General features: G+C 44.6%; 1 protein-coding gene across 2 annotated transcripts in view; it reads left to right on the forward strand.

Annotated features, from left to right (window-relative positions):
- cacna1eb (calcium channel, voltage-dependent, R type, alpha 1E subunit b) overlaps positions 1-21,262 on the forward strand; it is an 89,753-nt gene that overhangs the window by 11,863 nt on the left and 56,628 nt on the right. For both annotated transcript variants that reach the window (XM_052088349.1, XM_052088350.1), the window contains exons 3-5: positions 8,875-9,182; positions 14,269-14,375; positions 15,093-15,232. In XM_052088349.1, coding sequence (XP_051944309.1) covers positions 8,875-9,182; positions 14,269-14,375; positions 15,093-15,232 — 555 coding nt within the window. The remainder of the gene's footprint in view (positions 1-8,874; positions 9,183-14,268; positions 14,376-15,092; positions 15,233-21,262) is intronic.

Below are 21,262 nucleotides of genomic sequence, written 5' to 3' on the forward strand. Positions count from 1 at the left end.
ACCAACCACCTTACGGCCACAACTCAGATTGGCCGCCTCAACAATAGAGGCACGGAACACGGTCCACTCGGGCTCAATGTCCCCCGCCTCCCCCGGAACATGGGAAAAGCTCTGTCGGAGGTGGGAGTTGAAACTCCTTCTGACAGGGGATTCCGCCAGACGCTCCCAACAAACCCTCACTATACGTTTGGGTCTGCCAGGACGGACCGGCATCTTCCCCCACCATCGGAGCCTACTCACCACCAGGTGGTGATCAGTTGACAGCTCCGCCCCTCTCTTCACCCGAGTGTCCAGAACATGCGGCCGCAAATCCGATGATACAACAACAAAGTCGATCATCGAACTGCGACCTAAGGTGTCCTGGTGCCAAGTGCACATATGGACACCCTTATGTTTGAACAAGGTGTTCGTTATGGACAATCCGTGACGAGCACAGAAGTCCAATAACAAAACACCACTCGGGTTCAGATCGGGGGGGGGCGTTCCTCCCAATCACGCCCCTCCAGGTCTCACTGTCATTGCCCACGTGAGCATTGAAGTCCCCCAGCAGAACAAGGGAGTCCCCAGCAGGAGTACTCTCCAGCACACCCTCCAAGGACTCCAAAAAGGGTGGGTATGCTGAGCTGCTGTTTGGTGCATATGCACAAACAACAGTCAGGACCCGTCCCCCCACCCGCAGGCGGAGGGAGGCAACCCTCTCGTCTACCGGTGTGAACCCCAATGTACAGGCACTGAGCCGGGGGGCAATGAGTATGTCCACACCTGCTCTGCGCCTCTCACCGTGAGCAACTCCAGAGTGGAAGAGAGTCCAACCCCTCTCGAGAGAACTGGTACCAGAACCCAGGCTGTGTGTGGAGGCAAGTCCGACTATATCCAGTCGGAAATTCTCTGCCTCACACACCAGCTCGGGCTCCTTCCCTGCCAGAGAGGTGACATTCCATGTCCCAAGAGCTAGCTTCTGCAGCTGAGGATCGGACCGCCAGGGTCCCCGCCTTTGGCTGCCGCCCAGCTCACATTGCACCCGACCCCTTTGGCCCCTCTCATGGGTGGTGAGCCCATGGGAAGGGGGACCCACGTTGCCTCTTCGGGCTGTGCCCGGCCGGGCCCCATGGGTGTAGGCCCGGCCACCAGGCGCTTGCCAACGAGCCCCACCTCCAGGCCTGGCTCCAGAGGGGGGCCCCGGTGACCCGCGTCCGGGCAAGGGAAACCTTGGTCCATATATTTTGTTCATCATAAGGGGTCTTTGAGCCGTGCTTTGTCTGGCCCCTCACCTAGAACCTGTTTGCCATGGGTGACCCTGCCAGGGGCATAAAGCCCCAGACAACTTAGCTTCTAGGATCATTGGGACACACAAACCCCTCCACCACGGTAAGGTGACGACTCACGGAGGGGATTATATTTTCATATGGCTAAAAAAGTTTAAAAAAAGAATGAAAACATGTCATGTTTGAAATAACTGACAAAAAATATTATAGATCAAAAATACAACACTTTTGAAGAAAATGTTGAAGAAAACAAGAAAAAAATAGCTTTTAAACTCCTAAGTTGAGATATGTGCTTTTTCATTTGACAGTGATGCTGATGACACATTCTTATTTTTTGTGACTGAAAATATTTAAGGACTAAATCGGATATTTTTATTTCAATAAATACCACTACTCCTGCTAAATAATATTAACAAAAACTATTACGATGTTGAAAAGAGATGGTTAGATGGAAGTAAAAGTAAAGAAAAAAACAGAAACAAAATGGACATACAATATAAATATTAAAAAATATATATACATACTGTTTGTGTATGTATAGAGAGGGAGAGGGAGAGAGAGAGAGAGAGAGTTCAATGGTTAGTGTGTTGACCTCACAGTGAAGCGGTCGAGGGTTTGATCCTGGCTCCGGCCTTCCTGTGTGGAGTTTGCATGTTCTCCCCGTGCCTGCGTGGTTTTTTCCCGGGTTTTTCCTCTCACATTCCAAAAACATGGATGGCAAGCTGATTGAACACTCTAAATTGTCCCTAGGTATGAGTGTGAGGGTGGATGGATGTCTATGTGTGCTCTGCGATTGGCTGGCAACCGGTTCAGGGTGTTCCCAGCCTACTGCCCAAAGACAACTGGGGTAGGCTAAAGCACTCCCCGCGACCCTTGTGGGGATAAAGCGGATCAGGAAATTGATGGATGGAAGATTGATTCATGGCTTTGACGTGCTCGCTAGCAACCCAGCGTGCCAGCCGATAAATTTTTGTATTTATTAATTTTTTTAATGAACCCCAAAAGATTAACTATTCTAATATAAGCAATGAAAAAATATAAAGAAAGATTTTATTATTTTTTTAAAGGAGATAATTCAATTTTCATTTCTTTTCATTGGACAGGAAGAGTGATAACATTTTTTTTCATGAAAAAGAAGCATCATTAATTAATAGATTTAGATTTTTAAATAAATGAAAATATCAAGAAAGCAATAGTGTAGGTGTTGTTTATTGGCCAAAGATGATATGTTCCTGTCATATTTTTTTTATGCAATGTTTTTTGTTGTTGTTTTTTAAATGGATCTGACACCTCCATATTATTTTTCTATTTACTTCAAAAATGCAGCTCACTTTTAATGTAATCTCAACCTTGATTTCTACTTCTACTTTTTTTTCCTTGGGACTCCCTTGCCGATTTTCACTTGATTGCCAAGTGTACACTTGTCAGTGTCTCTTGGCTGCCGTCCCAATCCTGCGTCTGAGCCCTCAATCGCTGCCCATCTGCACATTTATTCATGAGGTTTTATTGAGATGAGCTTTTTCAACAGTTTATGCATCAATTTCACATCTTTTCTAGAGGGCTTCGGTGGTCATCGTTGTAGCGGCTGGAGCCAGCAGCAAGGTCTCACTGATGGCACCCAAGGAAAACACTTTTTTTTCCTCCACTCCCCACCCCAAAAAAAAGGAGCAGCTCTATTTCACACTCTATTTTTACGCTTGACTTTTGCTCCAATATTAGCACAATGGCCTACTTTTGAAACATTGCTATCATGCAAGCAAGACTCCCTTGAGCTCGCTTACAATTTTAAACTGCCTGTTTATTGACTTTCAAGGGTGGGCAGCATATTCTAAAAAGCAAAGCGTTGAGAGTCTCTGTCAGCAAAATACACGAGTGCAAGTCAAAGAAACCTACTCAAATATTCTCCTCCTTTGTAGTAATGATACATCGTTCCAGCGGCCATGTTGTGTACGATTGAGTGCTACTCTTACTTTGAGAACAACTACTGCAACTCTGACTGCTACTTCTAGGATTACCACGACTGTTACTTTACTACGACTCCAAGTCTTGTTACTACTATTCCTACTGCTGCAACTTCGGCTACGACTCCCACTCTTTAATACTGAGACTACTACTCTTACTGCTACCCTGACTACAACTGCTGCTTTTCTAAGTGCTACCACTCTTACTACTTGTGTGGTTACGAGTATTGTTACTTTACTTACCTCTTCTACTACTATTACTCTTACTACTTCTACGACTACTCTTCATACTACTACTCCGACACATCCCACTCTTACTACCACTACGACTAGAACTACTGTTGGTATTTATACAAGCTCTAATATGTCGACCACTATAACTACTTCACGCCTCACTATGAACAAAAATAATCATATCACGACCACTAATCTTAACATTCTTTCTGTGACTACACTTGCCATTTGCGGTCTACAGTGACCACTCGCTACTTCGCGGTTCACTTTTCGCGGTTTCAGTGCATCGCAGATTTTTCAAAAGTATTCATAAAAAATATTTGAAAATTTGAAAAAGGGTAAAATGCCGCAAAAGGACTGTGAGAGGCAGGGCAAGTCAGCAAAACAACATACACTAACCTAACTTATATAAATCCTCATCTCTCCCCTCGGGTGATGTCCGTCCCTCGTTCAGCTCGGGTCCTCTACCACCACAGGCACGACTGTCACCTTTACCTTCCAGGCTCTCTCCGGCGCCTCTCTGAACCCTTGGTATTTCTCGAGTTTCTCATGTTCCTTCTTCCTGATGTTTCTATCACTTGGGACCGCTACATCCACTACAACGGCTTTCCTCTGCCCTTTATCTATGATTACGATATCTGGTTGGTTCCCCATTACCATCTTGTCAGTCTGGATCTGGATGTCCCACAGGATCTTCGCTCTGTCATTCTCCACCACTTTCGGAGTTGTTTCCCATTTTGACCTTGGGGTTTCCAGTCCATACTCCGCACAGATGTTTCGGTAGACTATGCCAGCCACCTGGTTATGGCGTTCCATGTAGGCTTTCCCTGCCAGCATCTTACACCCTGCAGTTATGTGTTGGATCGTCTCAGGTGCCTCTTTGCACAACCTACACCTTGGGTCTTGTCTGGTGTGGTATATCTGGGCCTCGATGGCTCTGGTGCTCAAGGCCTGCTCCTGAGCAGCCAGGATGAGTGCCTCTGTGCTGTCCGTCAGGCCAGCCCTCTCTAGCCACTGATAGGACTTCTTGAGATCAGCCACTTCAGTTATGGTCCGGTGGTACATCCCGTGTAGGGGCTTGTCCTCCCATGATGGTCCCTCTTCCAGCGCCTCATCTTCTGTTCCCCATTGTCTGAGACATTCTCTGAGTACGTCATCCGTTGGAGCCTTCTCCTTAATGTATTCATGGAGCTTGGATGTTTCATCCTGGACAGTGGCTCTCACACTCACTAGTCCCCGGCCTCCTTCCTTTCGGCTTGCGTACAGTCTCAGGGTGCTGGATTTGGGATAGAACCCTCCATGCATGGTTAGGAGCTTTCGGGTCTTAACGTCCGTGGTCTGAATCTCTTCCTTTGGCCACCTTATCATTCCTGCAGGGTATCTGATCACTGGCAGGGCATAGCTGTTTATTGCCCGGGTCTTATTCTTGCCATTGAGCTGGCTTCTTTTGGGCTTGCCTCACTCGCTGGAGGTATTTGGCCGTAGCCGCTTTCCTTGTTGCCAGTTCGAGGTTGCCATTGGCTTGTGGTATACCAAGGTACTTGTAGCTGTCCTCAATGTCTGCTATTGTTCCTTCAGGGAGTGAGGCCCCTTCAGTGCGGACTACCTTTCCTCTCTTAGTCACCATCCGACTACATTTCTCAAGCCCGAATGACATCCCGATGTCGCTGCTGTAGATCCTGGTTGTGTGGATCAGGGAATCTATGTCCGTTTTGCTCTTAGCATACAGCTTTATGTCATCCATGTAGAGGAGGTGACTGATTGTAGCTCCATTTCTGAGGCGGTATCCATAGCCTGTCTTGGTGATTACTTGGCTTAGGGGGTTCAGTCCTATGCAGAACAGCAGTGGGGAGAGCGCATCACCTTGGTATATGCCACATTTGATGGACACTTAGGTAAGTGGCTTGCCATTGGCTTCAAGTGTGGTTTTCCACATCCTCATCGAGTTCGCAACTAAGGCTCTTAGGGTCCTGTTCACCTTATACAACTCCAAGCATTCAGTGATCCATGTATGTGGCATCGAGTCATAGGCTTTCTTGTAATCAATCCAAGCTGTGCACAGGTTGGTACGTCTGGACCTGCAGTCTTGTGCGACTGTTCTGTCAACCAGGAGCTGATGTTTGGCTCCTCTGGTATCTCTCCCAATGCCCTTCTGTGCTTCGTTCATGTATTGATCCATGTGTCCACTTATCTTAGCCGCAATGATGCCTGACATGAGCTTCCATGTTGTGGAGAGACAGGTTATTGGCCGATAGTTGGATGGGGCTGCACCCTTCAAGGGATCCTTCATGATCAGGATCGTTCGCCCTTCGGTTAGCCATTCTGGGTGAGTCCCATCCCTCAGCAGCTGGTTCATTTGTACTGCTAGGCGCTCATGGAGTGCTGAGAGTTTCTTTAGCCAGTAGGTGTGGACCTGGTGCTGTCCAGTTCTTCATATCTGAGACTCTTTCCTGTATGTCTGCCACTGATATGGTAACCAGCCATTGTGCACTGCTGTTATGTGCAACCTCCTTCTCCCATATGCCTTTCCAGTACCTTTTAGTTTCCAGTCTTGGTGGGTCAGCTCTGTTGTTAGGACCCTGCCACTGAGCGTACACTTTCGCAGGTTGTGTTGCGAACAGCCTGTTTATTCGTCTGGCCTCATTCTCTTTCGTGTCCCGCTTTAGGCGACTGGACAAGGCTTGGAGCCTTTGTTTGGCAGTTTCGAGTGCTTCAGGTATGGTCATCTGGATGTACCTCTCGGGTATCGGCCTTTTCATCACACCTCTCTGGGCCTCCGTCAATTGACTCACATCTTTCCGGGCCGCCTTGATCTTAGCCTCCAACCGTCTTTTCCATGGTAGGTAACGTATCTCATGGTTTCCATGGTTGCTCTTATACAATACAATACAATACATTCTGATTTATATAGCGCTTTCACAACAGTATAGCCCAGAGTCTCCAGGATCACTGATGCTGATGCGTATATCAGCTCATTGGTTTCTGTGATCGTTACGGTAGGGATCGTCCTCAGTGCTGCATTCACACTTTCTATGAGACTTTCAGATGGTACTTCACATAGCCTTTGTAATCGGTTTCTAGGTTGCCCAGCTTTCATTCTCGCCATGATCTTAGCTTTCAGGTCAGTTGCTGCCTCGCTCAGCATTTCATTCATTGGGGCTGGCCACCCAATCTCACCATCTGCATTCATTGGGGCTTGCCTCCCAATCTCTTGTATGACCTCCTCCTCTGATCTGGCAGCCTGGGGCCCTTCACCATGGAACCTGCGTTGTACCTCATCAATCTCAAGTCATCGACACCAAGATGAGTGACACTCAAGTCACTCATCATATATATATATATATATATATATATATATATATATATATATATATATATATTAGAGCTGTCAGTTTAGCGCGTTTTTATTGGCATTAATTTAAATGAATTTTAACGGGATTAAATTTTTTCTCGCGAGATTAACGCGGCACACGTCAAAAGCGGATGTTACGTTACTCTATAAATACACCAGAAACAAAACAACAGGCGCTCTGCAGAAGTCCACACCCATGTCTGTTTTGCCAGCCACGGCAGCGCGAGACACCGAAAACGGATACTTAAAGAGTTTATGAATGGAAAGTTTACTTTTAAATAGTTGCCATATTGCTCCACTGACAAGACCATAGTTATCTGTTCTTCTCTCTCTCTCTGTATCATACAGGCATACGATGTATGTAACTGACGCGATTGTTACTTGTTTGGAACTATTTTGTGTGGAAGGTTACAGCGTTCCGTTCCGTGTCAATATAAATAGAGCGAGTGGAGCTATTCTGTGTTCTGACAGTGACAGTGAGCTGCTGTTGTAGCGACCTAGCGAAAATTAAACGTCTCCAGTGTTGTCATCGAACCAAGTGTAGTCATCCGAAATGAGGTAGACACAAAAACCGTAGAGAGACTTCCGCGCAAGAAGGACCAACATAATCAACGTAGCCTGACTTTGTTAGGGGGAGTGAAATCCCCCTCTTTCAGAATGGTTTGCCCCTGCAACACGGGAAGTGCGTGTGCTTGTTTGTACGGCCGGCAGTTTCGAATACAGGGCACATAATGAGCATTGGTGTCCTGTGTCTCGTTATTCTTCAACAAACATACAGAAACAGACTGCTGTGTTGAAAGCAAACTTGAGAAAAACGAAGTATGCAACCATGGTTTAAATCCACTATAGGCTGAGTACTCGTGTACCTTAGATGTGCACTTTATAATGTTATATTGCTCTGTTTTGATTTCATAAAAAAAAGATGTTAAAGCAGCTGTTGTGTGACAAAATATTTTTTCACCGTTATTGATGGACAGTAATATTGTGTGAGAGATTATGTGTGAATAACTGCACCAAGTGAAAAATGTTCATGTAAAATTGAAAATCAAAATTGTTATTTCAGTAAATATTTGCATTTGGCACATAGAAAACTGATTAATGATCCATGTTGATGAGAGCATTGAAATGGGGAAGAAATAGGACAAAAAATGTAAAAGGAAATTCAGAAACGATAAAAAATGTGTGAGTAATCACGATTAATTTTTTAGTTCATTTGAGTTAATTATGACAGTTGCATTTTTAATTAAATTAAATATTTTAATCGTTTGACAGCTCTAATATATATATATATATATATAGATGTGTGTGGCTGTTCATATATATATATATATACCATTACATTTGGCCTTATAAATATTATATATTCTCGCTCCCCATCACTGTATTACCACGACCACTACAATTATTACTACAACTATTACGACTGCTTCTACGATTGCAAATACTGTACAACCGCTCGAGCCGTGTTGTGACTGTCCACTGAAAAGCATAAATGTCTACAAGTCAAAACAATGAAATACAACAGCAGGCAATGTGAAGTACTATTTGTGTTTAGTAAAAAAAAAAAAAAGCAAAGAAATTTGGATACAAGTTTGTCATTGGCTCTTAGGGCAGTTTTTAAAAAATGCAACAGTGTGCTTGTAATTGCTATGGTAACGAAGTGGACGGTCCTCCTCGTTTTCCTCGTCTTCCTCCGATGAGCGCAAGGTGGTGTGCGCGAGTGGAAGCGGTGGGAGGGTTGCCGTTCGGTGCGATGTTGTGCTGTTCTGTGCTGTACTGCCTGACCAGCCGTGCAGCAGGTGATCATCTCCATCCTCATCCCAATCCTGCAGTTGGAGCTGTACGTGCGATGGAGCCACTCGGGCATCGAATCCGCCTGGCAGAGTAGACTCACTTTAGGAGGTCTTTTTGGGGGGCTGTGATGCGTAAAGTTCTCGTGGACTTGCCGCTGATTTTGACGCGCACGTCTCCATGCTAAAACTTGTTTTGCGCGTACTTCACAAGACGGAACATGAAATGGAGTGAGAAGCGGCAATTGTGCTCTTTTCAACTCTTTCGCTAGAATGGCTCGCTTCGGTGACGACTCCGCCCCGAGCACCGTTGACTCCGGGGACGGAGACGCGGAGCGCGGCGGGGATGCGCAGGACGCCGGGGCCGCTGCGGTGGCCGGAGGGGGAGCAGGAGGAGGCGCCGACGGATCGGGCGCGATCTCGGCGTCCATGAAGCAAGCCAAGGCGCAGCGGGCCCGGACCATGGCTCTGTACAACCCGGTCCCGCACCGGCAAAACTGTCTGACGGTCAACAGGTCGCTGTTCATCTTCGCCGAGGACAACATCATCCGGAAGTACGCGCGCCGAATCATCGAGTGGCCATATCCTTCCTGGTGAGTGCGAACGTGAAGGTTCAAGCACCACGGACAGCGCAACAACACAACTTCCCACTTTTATGCTTTTCGATGATTTGCACGTCCGTCATCGATTTTCAATGCGTTTCTGCCTTTTTTTCAATCATGCCAAGTTAATTATCCTTAAGGGGTTGGTTTACAGTCCTTGCGATTTTTTCTTCTTTATTTCAATGAGCCAAACAGACAGTTTGTCATCAGCACAAATATCAAAAATCACAATTACTTAATTATCATTCCGGGGCTGGTCCGAATCCCATAGTACCCCCATAAATATTGTTTTTGTCATTTGCACATTTTCAGGTGCGTAAAAACTATATCATGTCATAATTTAACTATTTTATTGTTATTATCAAGTCAAGTCAAGTCAAGTCAAGATTATTTATAGAGCACTCTCAAACAGCCATCGCTGCATACAAAGTGCTGTACATGGAGCGATTTAACATACACAATAAACAGATTATATATATTGTATATATTATTATCATTTTTACAACACAGTGTTATGTGAACGCATGCACCCTCTTTTGAACTTCTTTTTTTTTTTTGCATTCACCAACTCGAAAGTTAATTTTGTCCTTAATAAGGGCATAAAAGATTTAAACCTGCATGGTCAATGCAGTATGTGTGAAAACGTGATTTCACCCTAAACCCAATAACGGGTTGGGTCACTCTCAGTAGCAACAACTGAAATCAAGCGTTGCAATTCGTGGCAATGAGTCTTTCACACCTCTTGGGAGGAATTCGGGTCCACGACTCTTCCTTGCAGAATTGCTTCCATTCTGCAACACTGGAGGGGGTGCGAACAGCAACGGCCTTTTAAGGTCATGCCACTGCCCACCCAATACCCAATGAGACGACCATGGCAAGATTTTTGTTGGGGGTGTCACCCTTTCATTTCGGAGTTACAGTACATACACTCACAAAATTAAATGAAATCACATTGTTTTCAAATTCTTTGGTATCTAAAATAACAACACTCAATCAGTATAACAAAAAATAATTCAATTACTATATTTTAAAATACAAAAGTGGAATCGATACATCACATCAACTATCAACTATATACATAATATATGATGTATTGTTTCGAATATGCATTACTCTTAATTTATTAATTTAAATGTAGACACTGAATGAGTAGATTTCATCTCATCAAATGATCTTTAAGAGCCCCACGAAGCAAAAATGAACAATACAACTGGTTATTTACTGATGTTCATGTTCAGACTGATCACTCAGAAGCAAGTTAGAAGGAGTGCTCAATAACTGGAGGCAGGAGGCCATTTTTCCCTCCAATTTTGTGGTGCCACAGCATTTTTTTCAGTTGCCTTTTATGCCAATAATCGAGGAGCCAGATCATCTTTGAACTTCATTTTGTGTTTCTAGGCCACTCAGAAGTTGACTTGTCTTTTGAATCGTTGCTCGACTGTCGAACCCAAGTGTGCTTCAGCTTCAGGTCACAAACCGTTGGCTAATCATTCTCCCTCCAAGCACATTAGCCCTCCTAATGCACAAAGCATGCTCCAAATATAGAAGAGGCATTTGCTGCGGAAGACCTTTGCACCGCCTGACAAACACCTCAAGGATGAGCAAACAGACCCACAAGACAGGCAGGTTGAATATTTCACTTCCTGCAGTAGGTGTCCCAATACTTTTGACCATAAGGCCCCCGCACTAAATTCAATTGCTGAAGTGTGCACAGTTTTCACTGCGTGTGCTCCACTCAACGCAGAGGACACATGGTTAGTGTGTGTGTGTGTGTGTGTGTGTGTGTGTGTGTGTGTGTGTGTGTGTGTGTGTGTGCGCGCGCGCGTGTGCACTCGTTTTCATGTGTGCGTGTGTGTGTGTGTGTGGTGATCATTAGAAGCTGCAGCAGCCTGTGGGCGAGGCGCATACAGTGTGGGCACATGCAAGCACAGCTCTGGATGCCTGATAGTGCTCTGAGTGGGCGTCGGTTCAAATCCAACTCAGTAGCTCCTCTCTACTTCCTTGCACAAGATGTTTGTGCGCGTGTGTGTGTTTGTTTCTCTCCATGCAATATATTTGTAAGCACAGCTACGATTTGGATTATGATGGAGTTTGGAGACACGTTCTCTGTCCAAACGATGCGCCATATTCGGCTGTGGATCACTCCAATCACCCCCTCTCTAGTTTGCAGCGTGCCAGTCGTCCTCTGGTTACCTAACCAGTGTGGGTGAGTGGGAATGGTGGGGGGGTGGGGGTCTAATGGTCAAGACTCGCTCAGGGGCCTTGGAATTGGCAGAGAGGTGTGTGGGAGGGCTTTGGCAAAAAGTCGGCGTATTCAGACCCACATCTTTCCCCCTCCGTCCCGTCCAAGTGCAAAACATTCATATGAATTAATTCAATGTGATTTGGGCTGGTTAGCACAAAGCTTCGTCACTCTGCAATTTCCAAGCCGTGCCATTTATTCAATGAGTGAGCATGCGCCACTCTTATCACCCATAATTCCCGAGTCATTCCACTGGTGCACGAAATTGTCTTTCTAGTGAAGATAAAGACCCTGCCATAACTGGACGTCAAGAATATAGAACGAATGTTCGGACTGCATATCATACAAGTAGCGCGCAGTTGCTAACTAGGTTACAGGTTTGTCTCACGAGTGTTGTCCTCCGAGTATGCCGACTGTACTACTCAAATAAATAAGTAATTGAGTGGACATGATAAAATTATGGAAATAATTTCCACCCAGTTAAAGCTCTCAATGAGTGAGATTTTGTTGAGCCAAGTATGTTGAGTGAACATACGTACATGTTTGTCATGATCCTGTCCTGTTTGCTTTTTTTTCCAGTCTCTTCAGAGTGGGCGTTCCCTCATGAGCTGCACCAGACATTAATCATCCTCGTTACCTAGCTGCCTTTAAAGGCCATGCCACGCCACCTGGCCGTGGGATTATTAAGCCGTGCTCATGATTCCGTCTCCAAGTGCTTCTATTTTCTAGACTAAGGGCGCCCAAACTTTTTGGACCAGAGATCTACTTTGAGATCAACCAACCACTCGTGATCGACCCATTACTGCGCACATGCACGTACACATGCACTTAAATACGCATGTCATGATGAGCAGCAGCCATAACAGCCCCTAAGATGAACGAAACGGAAAAATAAAGTAGACACAAGAGTTGATGAGTTTGTGAAAAGGAAATCACCGCCAACGTCAGTGGGAGGCTTGTGACGCACTTTTGCTGCCTGTTAACTATCGTAGCGCATATGTACCATTTTAAAACGCTTCTCTCGGCCCTCCAGATTGTCATTCTTTGCGAGTGCCATCAGTGAATTGTACACGAAACTAAATTTGACTGATAATAATAATAATAATAATAATAAAAGCTAAATCGCAACAACTCTGATCGCAAGCTGCAATTGCTGAGCGCTAATAACTTCCGATGACGCAGGTTACCAGGCACCGTATGTTATAGGTGACTTGCTTTATAAAAAATATATTACTCACATGCACAGAGACACACAAATGTCTGTTTTTCACCCTGTACTCCTCGCAATCGACGAAGTTTTGCACCGGGTGTTCACAGAAACGTCATCGATTTGCGTTATGTCAACTCTGACAGAATCTATTAAATGATGACTAGCTTTCATGCAAATTCTACTTGATTGAATGTGTGACGGATAGCATGTGCCGTTATTTTGAGCTGTAATCAATAACTGGCACTGTCAATGTGAGTGTGATGGTGTGAGTAAGTGTTGGTCTCCAGGTCACCCTCCTAGTCAGTTCTCTGTGATGCGCTGACCTCCTTTTTACTGGAGGAGGAGACAGTGACATCGAGGCCTTCTCACGGTCACCTCCCACTCACTCAATACGCGTGTTCGTCTGCTCTCAGTATCTGTGGCAGTACGGGTGCGACTTGCCAAAAGTACTTCATAGCGCTTAATATACATTTGCAGCATCAGTATTGAACAATTGCTGTATTTGTATTTACAAAATCGATACTGGACATTCATCATATGTGAACATTTACAGTAGCGGATAATATTACCACCGGGCAGTCAAATTATTGATACTGACCATTCATAGTAGAGATACAAAATCCACCAATATGGGACATCAACAAGACAAATACTTGACATTAGCTGTTGTACTTGCAATAATGGTTTGAAAATTTACAGTATTAGATAATGTTAATGTGAGACCTAATATTGATACAGGGCATTTACAACACCATCATGGAACAGAGTGATGCAGGACATTTGCTCTTACTATTGCATCTTGAAATATATTAGAGATTCGCAGGATTGGATAATATTGATACTGGACATTACGAATGTCCAGTATTGATACTGGATATTTATAATATCCAGTATCGATATTATACTGATATTGAACACTTGTAAAACAGATAAAAATACATTTGTCAATACTATCCCTTTGCAGTATCATGACAGAACATACACAATATCAATAGGGATATGGAAAAGTTGCGGTTTTGGTCCAAAATGTTCTGAATACAAATGCTTGACATGTACAGTATCAATACAGGACCTTTGCTCTAATCATTTCGTATGTTTGCTGTATTGCATACAACATTTGCCCAATAGTCAGAGACATTTACCACTTAAAAGATGTACATTTCCAGTAATGTATTAAAAAAAAATCCCTGACAGTCTGCAACTGTATAAAAGTTTTCCCACCCTGCCAGTCAGGCCAAGGTGACTTAGCGGTACTCTGGTTCCGCTCCCTCCCTCCCTCTGTCCCTCTTCCACTCGCTGGCTCCCTTTCTCACCTGCTCTCTGTGTCTCACCATGAAAAGCACTTTAAAAGACTCAAAGGTTGCCATAGCGACAGCAGCCTCCTAACTGTATCTCAAAACATGAACTATGCCTTAATTTATCTGTCATTTAAACATCATGCATCCGGTTGTTTTTGCTGTTGCACAAAACTGATGCAATTGTTTTTGGTTTTTTTTTTAAAGAACAAAGTCGGTGTTTGACTGGTAGACATTTTACTGTTCTGAGCAGTGTTGTATATGTTTACAATTTATATATGGCACATATGAGTGTTTTCCTTCACTTTGGGCTTTTACGCCGTTCGAGTACATGATCCTGGCTACCATCACCGCCAACTGTGTGGTGCTGGCTTTGGAGCAGCACCTTCCCGGAGAGGACAAGACCCCCATGGCAAAGAGACTGGTGAGCAAAAATATCTAGTGGGACTTGAGAGTCAAGAATTCGCCATTTACTGCGACTTCAAGTGCAGGCTGTGTCGGTTTTGATTGTTCAGTCGTTGCTGCAGCGATAATGAAGTAAATGGATATTTCGAATCCAGATACAGGATATTTATGATATCAGTAGGCTACATAACTTGTATTTTGTATTTGTATTCTGGCCAAAACAGTAATTTAATTTCAATTTAACCCATTCATGCACAAATAATGATAACCTGATAATCTGATAAACCGTCCACTGTCGTAACCGCTGTCCTTGAAAGGGTTAAAATATAAATTAATTAGTATTGACATTTATTGTGGAATTGCCCGACCAAACATTTTATCCAGGTTTTTGGCCTTGAAATAATGACTTTACGCAAATATTTTTTTTAATGGTATATAAATATATATATATATGGACTTCTCTTATGTCTTACCTACAGTGTATATCATCAGTATTATCAGTGTCTGTAGCAATACTGAACATGTCAATTCCAGTGGTCATATCTTGTAAATATAAACATCGTTGAACGATGTGGCTGGTACGTTATTCTGCGTTTTGTGCACTCCACCAGACACTCGCTTGTAATTGCAGGCTGGTTGGCGTCTTGACAAGCGCCACAGACTTCACGGCATTGTTTTGACTTCCGCGACATGTTTATGATCAGATCGATTCGCTGACCCATCTTTATGTGTGCAGGAGAAAACGGAGCCGTACTTCATTGGGATCTTCTGCTTCGAGGCAGGCATCAAGCTGGTGGCTCTGGGTTTTGTTTTCCATAAAGGTTCCTACCTGAGGAACGGCTGGAATGTTATGGACTTCATCGTGGTGCTCAGTGGGTGAGTGGTTTTGGCCCATTTTCGTGGCAACCTATTATTACAAATTTTACACAAATTGATTGTCGCCAAACATTTTTTTGGATTGACTTGCACGTGGCCAATAATCGCATCGACTGCAGTTGCTCAGAAATCAATGTCTTCTCTTCATTGTTTTTTTTACTGCCTTGAATTGTCTGCCCAACTCAGGCTTGTCTCATGCACTGCAATTCTTGGAAAAAAAACCCCCAGACCCTTTACAGTTCCATCCATCCACTTTCTGATCTGCTTATCCTCACAAGGGTCGCGGGGCGTGCTGGGATAGGTCCCAGCTTTCTTCGGGCAGTAGGCGGGATATACCCTGAACCGGTTGCCAGCCAATCGCAGAACCTTTCCAGTTTAGAATAAAAATATAAATTATGTTAGCAATCGAAAATCATGACACTGAATATTCGCTTCATGGTCGGATACTGACAGTGTTGAGAGTGGAAATTAGCATCATACAAAATCAAAGTGCCATTATGTTGGGCATTTGCAGTCTTGGAACTAAACTTTCAAAGTTTGGGTCATTGCAACATTATTACTTGACAGTATCACATTGGACATTTACAGTTTGAGTCGTGAACATTTTCAGTATTGCTTGTGGAAATTTCCAGTATCACACTGAACAGTTACAGAATCACAACTGGACATTTATACCGTCTTCATTTTCGGTATCGGGACTTCCAGTACCACGACTAGCCCGTCCAAGTTTTGACATGAGAGATTTACAATAGCCCTATATATATCATTACCATGGTATCAGTTTATGACTTTTTCAGAATTCAAGCTTTCAAGCATCACAGTGGATAGTTTGTAAGTTTCATTCCTGGTCCATTGTGGCATCGGTACTACCAGTACATCAAATTTCCAAATTGCTCTTAGTCATTGGCAGTATCATTATGGAAATATTTACAGTAGTGATCCGAGATATGTACAGTATCATATTGGATCATTTGCTGTATCACCACCCAACATATTAGTTGTATCCACATGTAACATTTGCGCATGTGCTCTTTTCTTTAATGCATATACGCCGCCTCCACTCCAAACTGACAACTTGATTGACTCTGTTGGAGCCCAAAAAATAAACTTTTTAAAATTAAACCTCAGCAATGTGCATATGCAATTAGTTGGGACCTAGTTTCATTCTGCGTTTACTAGGCTGTGGTTAGTGGAGCGAAAGATTAATTTCAGCAGACATATTTTATCATCTTGTGCTGGTGCGTTCAAGCATCCCACTAACCACACCCCCCCCCCTCCCACACACACACACATACACGCACACACACATATACGCCCTTTGCAACAGACCGTGTGAATACTTCAATCATGATAGCAGCTTCACCCAAAGGATGGGTCTTGGCTTTCGTCAAGGAGATTTCCTCAATTCAGACCTACCTTATACCAATGTAAGAAATCTGTGTTTCCATGTAGCAGCAACCAGTCTTTGTGTTCCGTGTTAGGTGGGCGGATAAGTGGATTGGCACTTGTGTCAAAAGCTTGCTTGCGGTCGTCCCAAGCGCCTCGCTTCATTCATTGAGAAGGGAGGGTATAGGGGAAAGCAGCGGGCCTGCAAACAATGTGAACAATTGGGTGAATTAATTGTCTTATGTGCTCTTATGTAAAATAAACATGTTTTTTTTCACAATTTTTGACATCTTAATTGGGGTAAGCACGTGTCAAAAATCAGACCCAATGTGAACATTTTCTCTCATTTTCAAAGGTGTGATTATCGAATGTCTTTGTCAGATTATTGGGAGCGATTAGCCTGTGATGTTGGGTGTGTAAGGAATGATATTTCCTCGCCTGCTCAGCTTAAATAACTGTGGCCCCAACAATGGTCAATGTTCTACCTGTTCAATATTTATGATCTGAAATCCTTATGTGTATGGTAAGGTTGGTCTAGCTCATGATTGCATGATTGTGATATGAAAAGGAACGATAGGCAATCAGGAAGCAAAGTAGCTTAGTCCTATTTGACACTCGGACATGGTCGCAGGGGCTCAATCAAACCCACAACGCTTGGTTTCCGAGACGGCCACTCACCCTCAAGTAGTACAAATAGTAGAAATGGACTACTTGCAGCAGTTCTGTGACACACTCAACATTTTGCTATTGAATGGCAAATCATTTTCCACTTAATGTCCTTATTCATTCACACCAGCTGGATAATGAATGGCGAGTAAAGAAAACTAGCTTTCGCCACTTTCAGAAAGGCTCTGCGCACTGCGGAAGCCAAATTCGAAGGATTAGTTTGTTGATACTCTGCATTTTGGCATGAATAAAGATAATTGGAGGCCGACTGCTAAGGCTAGATTGGTTTTAGTCGCAAACACTGTAAAATGTTCTACTGAATGGAACGGCTACACCAGCAGCATTGTCGCCATGCACCACATTTAATAGTCCAACGGCAAAGAGAAGAAGAATACAACGGTGTGAACTGGGTTCCCACATCGTAAATTGTAACTGCTTAACTGTGAAGTCTCGGGGATTCGATTTGAGAATTTTTGTGTTCAGATGAAGGGGTGAGAAGGGCCAGAGATTTCATACAAGAACGGTAGAGCATTTTTGACTGAAATTTGCCTCCTCTTTGTGACTTTGTGACAATGACTTTGATGCTTGCTGAAATGTCTGCTTCATACCCTTGTGTGTCGATTCACCACAACAAAACCGCTTCTTTGTCTTTTATCCATTGGCTGCACTCGCAGGGCGAAGTCTTTTGGGAAACAATGGAAGCTAATTTTACTTGTCAAACAACTCATTCCGAGTTTCTGATGGTGTAGCCTGTAGCGGTACGCTTGCCTGACTTGTGTGCTGGCAGCGTGCGATTGGTTCCCACTCAGTGACGGTGCGTATGTGGGTGTCAATGGTTTGTTTGTTTCTATATATGCCCTGCGACTGACTGGCGATCGATTCAGGTGTGTAGCCTACCTCCTGCCTGAAGTCAGCTGGGATAGGCTCGAGCAATTCGTCATGACCCTGTTAGGGATAAGTGGTGTTGGAAATGGATGGAATGATAACGACTCAGTCCATCGCGAAATGGAACACTGCAAGGCTAATTTGAGCCACCTACCATTTTATAGAACTTAAAATTACCCCTCACAATAAGCCCTGGGAGATGGGGGGTTGTTTTTTTTGTAGTTAAAATTCTTTCAGGTTTCTGTCCAGTGTGCACTCATCTTGCCGCTGCTGTGAATGAGCTGGAACTTAGCTAATTTGCTAATCATTTCTGAAATTGGAATACATCACTGACCTGGGCATGTAGAGTCGAAGGAGCTAGGCTAACAGCTTGTCCGGTAACTACTGTACAAAGCATGTAATTTTGTTGTGGTTAATGACTTGTGAGATGTTTTGGACGGCACAGTGGTTGTCTGGTTAGCATGTCAGCCTCACGGTGCAGAGGTGCAAGGTTCGATTCCGGCTACGGCCTTCCTGTGTGAAGTTTGCATGTTCTCCCCGAGCCTGCATGGGTTTTCTCCGGGTACTTTAGTTTCCTCCCACATTCCAAAAACATGTGTGGCAGGTTGATTGGACACCCCAAATTGGTGTGATTGTGAGCACGAATGGTTGTTTGTCTATGTGTGATTAACTGGCAACTGGTTCAGGGTGGACCACGCCAACTGCCTGAAGACAGCTGGGATACACACCAGCACGCCCGCGACCCTTGTCAGGATAAGTGGATTAGAAAATGGATGAATGGATGGAGATGTGTTATACACACAATCAGTTGCGCCTCACTTTGTGGCTGGCAACAGCGCGAGATTCAAGACACTTCCTCCTTGGCTATCATTCTATTTCACGTCACAGTCACAGAGCCTGGCTGTGGCATGGTTGAACACGGTGCTGCTGGCACACATGAAAACTTGTGAACGTTTTTAAGATATCCTTTATTTGTCCCGCAATGGGGAAATTACAATCAGAATTCAGAAAGGAAAATGCTGGGTAGGGAGAGGGAAAATAAACCCACGCTCAAACTATCCTCTTCTGAGGATAATTTAAGTCCAGGATAAAAAAAAGACCCTAGCACATAAATAAGCATATGACAGTTACAACAAGTCACAAGACATAACATGCAATAAGGGGGAGGATGAATGGTAAGGGGCGGGGGAGAGAAGGGGGGTGACCGCGACGCGGCCGCCTGACCAGCTGCACGGATTCCCACGTGCGCTCCGCAGGTCGAACCACGTCACGGGGGAAAAAGAATCGGAGCGATAAAGACGGTGATAACAAGGATGTGTATGCGTGTGTGGTTGTCTAGTTGTGTGTGTGTATGCGTGTACAGGTCATAGCTGCTTCGTCGAGGTTTGCTCATCATGAAGACAGTCCCGGCTTATCAGTCCATGGCCGAGAAGGAGGGGGGTGATTGTGGGGGCCCTAGATTCCATGCGTACTTCCATCCAGGGGCAAGGCCAGATAGCGTTGTTTGTTTTGGAGGGACGGCCGCCAACAATTTCAGACAGCTTTGAGTCCGTGGTCTGTATCTCTTCACTGGCGCCGATCAGCCCGAATCAGAAAACTCTTTCTGCAGCGCAGATTCCAACTTCTCCACGTTGTTGTCGATCGCGCGGAGTCGCTCCAAAACCGCAACAATTTTGCGGTTGAGCTCAGTCACCGCTTGAGTCTGAGTGTTGGACATTCGCGCCAAGCCATCCAGAATGACCGGCAGCTTCTTCACTTCCAATAGAGCCGCTCCCGTCGGTTGAATTTTGCAATAGGACAGAAAGCTGCCAACACCAAACAGCAGATGTCTTCCACATCCTCCACGGACAGTACTGCCAGGCACACCGGTCTCCACTTTCTCCATGGATCCAGGGCGTATCCGGCAGCAAGTGTCCCCGGAGGGCAAGCAGGCTCCCCACTGCCTGCTCTTTTCGTCGAAAAAATTTTGTCGATTACATCGAGAGACCAGCCAACTAATTCCATGGTTAGTTCTTCGGATGAAAAATACGGTAGGAGGCTAGGAAAAAAGTCAGACAAAGACAGCACAAAGACTAAGTGGCGAGCACGGAAAGGGTGAGGGGTGGGTGTGGGGGGGGGGGGGGGGGGGGACGGCAGGAGCAGTGCAAAAAAGTGTCCACCTTCGTCGAGAGCCAAGCAGAAAGCGGAAGGAGAATCTAGTTCAAGTCAGATGAGAGTTATCACAAAATGTGATTTATGCTGGAGTATCGGCATAAGTGGTGCTGGTTGCGTAACAGCAGTGTTTGGTGGAAAGAAGGTGGTGTGCGGGGCTGGCAGGCAGGTAGCTCTTGCATAAAGCAGCAGTCCGGAATAATTATTTGTTTTACTGCACAGCTTCCCCCCCAGTTGTGAAGTGGAATTCAATTTTAAGACAGAGGGTTCTATTTTTATAGATAGCGTATGTGCACTTGGGTGTTAAAAACTCTTGATTTTCATGCTGGTGCAAGCCTAGTTTCATTTGATTGCGAATTTGGCAGACCATGCTGTAGCTTGCTTGGCTTTCTGGTAGATTGAAGGCATTCTTTTTACACACCCTCAAGACACCACCACTAGTTTGGTGGCCGAAAGCTGGCAGTAGGTCTAAGTTGTGGTGCAGGTGGTGTAAGTTAACACAATTTTCATGATTATGATAGCGGTTCAGGCAAAAATATTCTGAGCTCTCTGGACGTGGGCGGTGAATGTCATCATATTTCAAGTCAAGTCAAGTCAAGTCAACAGTATTTATAGAGCACTTCAAACAGCCATTGCTGCATACAAAGTACATGTAGCGATTTAACATACACAATAAACAGTAAGACGAATCGGTAATAAAGGCGGTAGAAAGCACCAAGCAGTGAAATCAAGAACAAATCTAAGTCATGCTGAGTCGAACGCCAAAGAATACAAGTGAGTTTTGAAGAGGGCTTTAAAAATGGGCAGCGAGGAGGCTTGCCGAATGTTCAGTGGGAGGTCATTCCAGAGAGAGGGACCAGCAACAGAAAAGGCTCGATCCCCTCTGAGCCTCAGTTTAGTTCACTTATTTCACTCATAAATAAGACAACAACGTACTTCGCA

This window comes from Hippocampus zosterae, chromosome 15 (assembly GCF_025434085.1).
Source record: "Hippocampus zosterae strain Florida chromosome 15, ASM2543408v3, whole genome shotgun sequence".
NCBI lineage: Eukaryota > Metazoa > Chordata > Actinopteri > Syngnathiformes > Syngnathidae > Hippocampus > Hippocampus zosterae.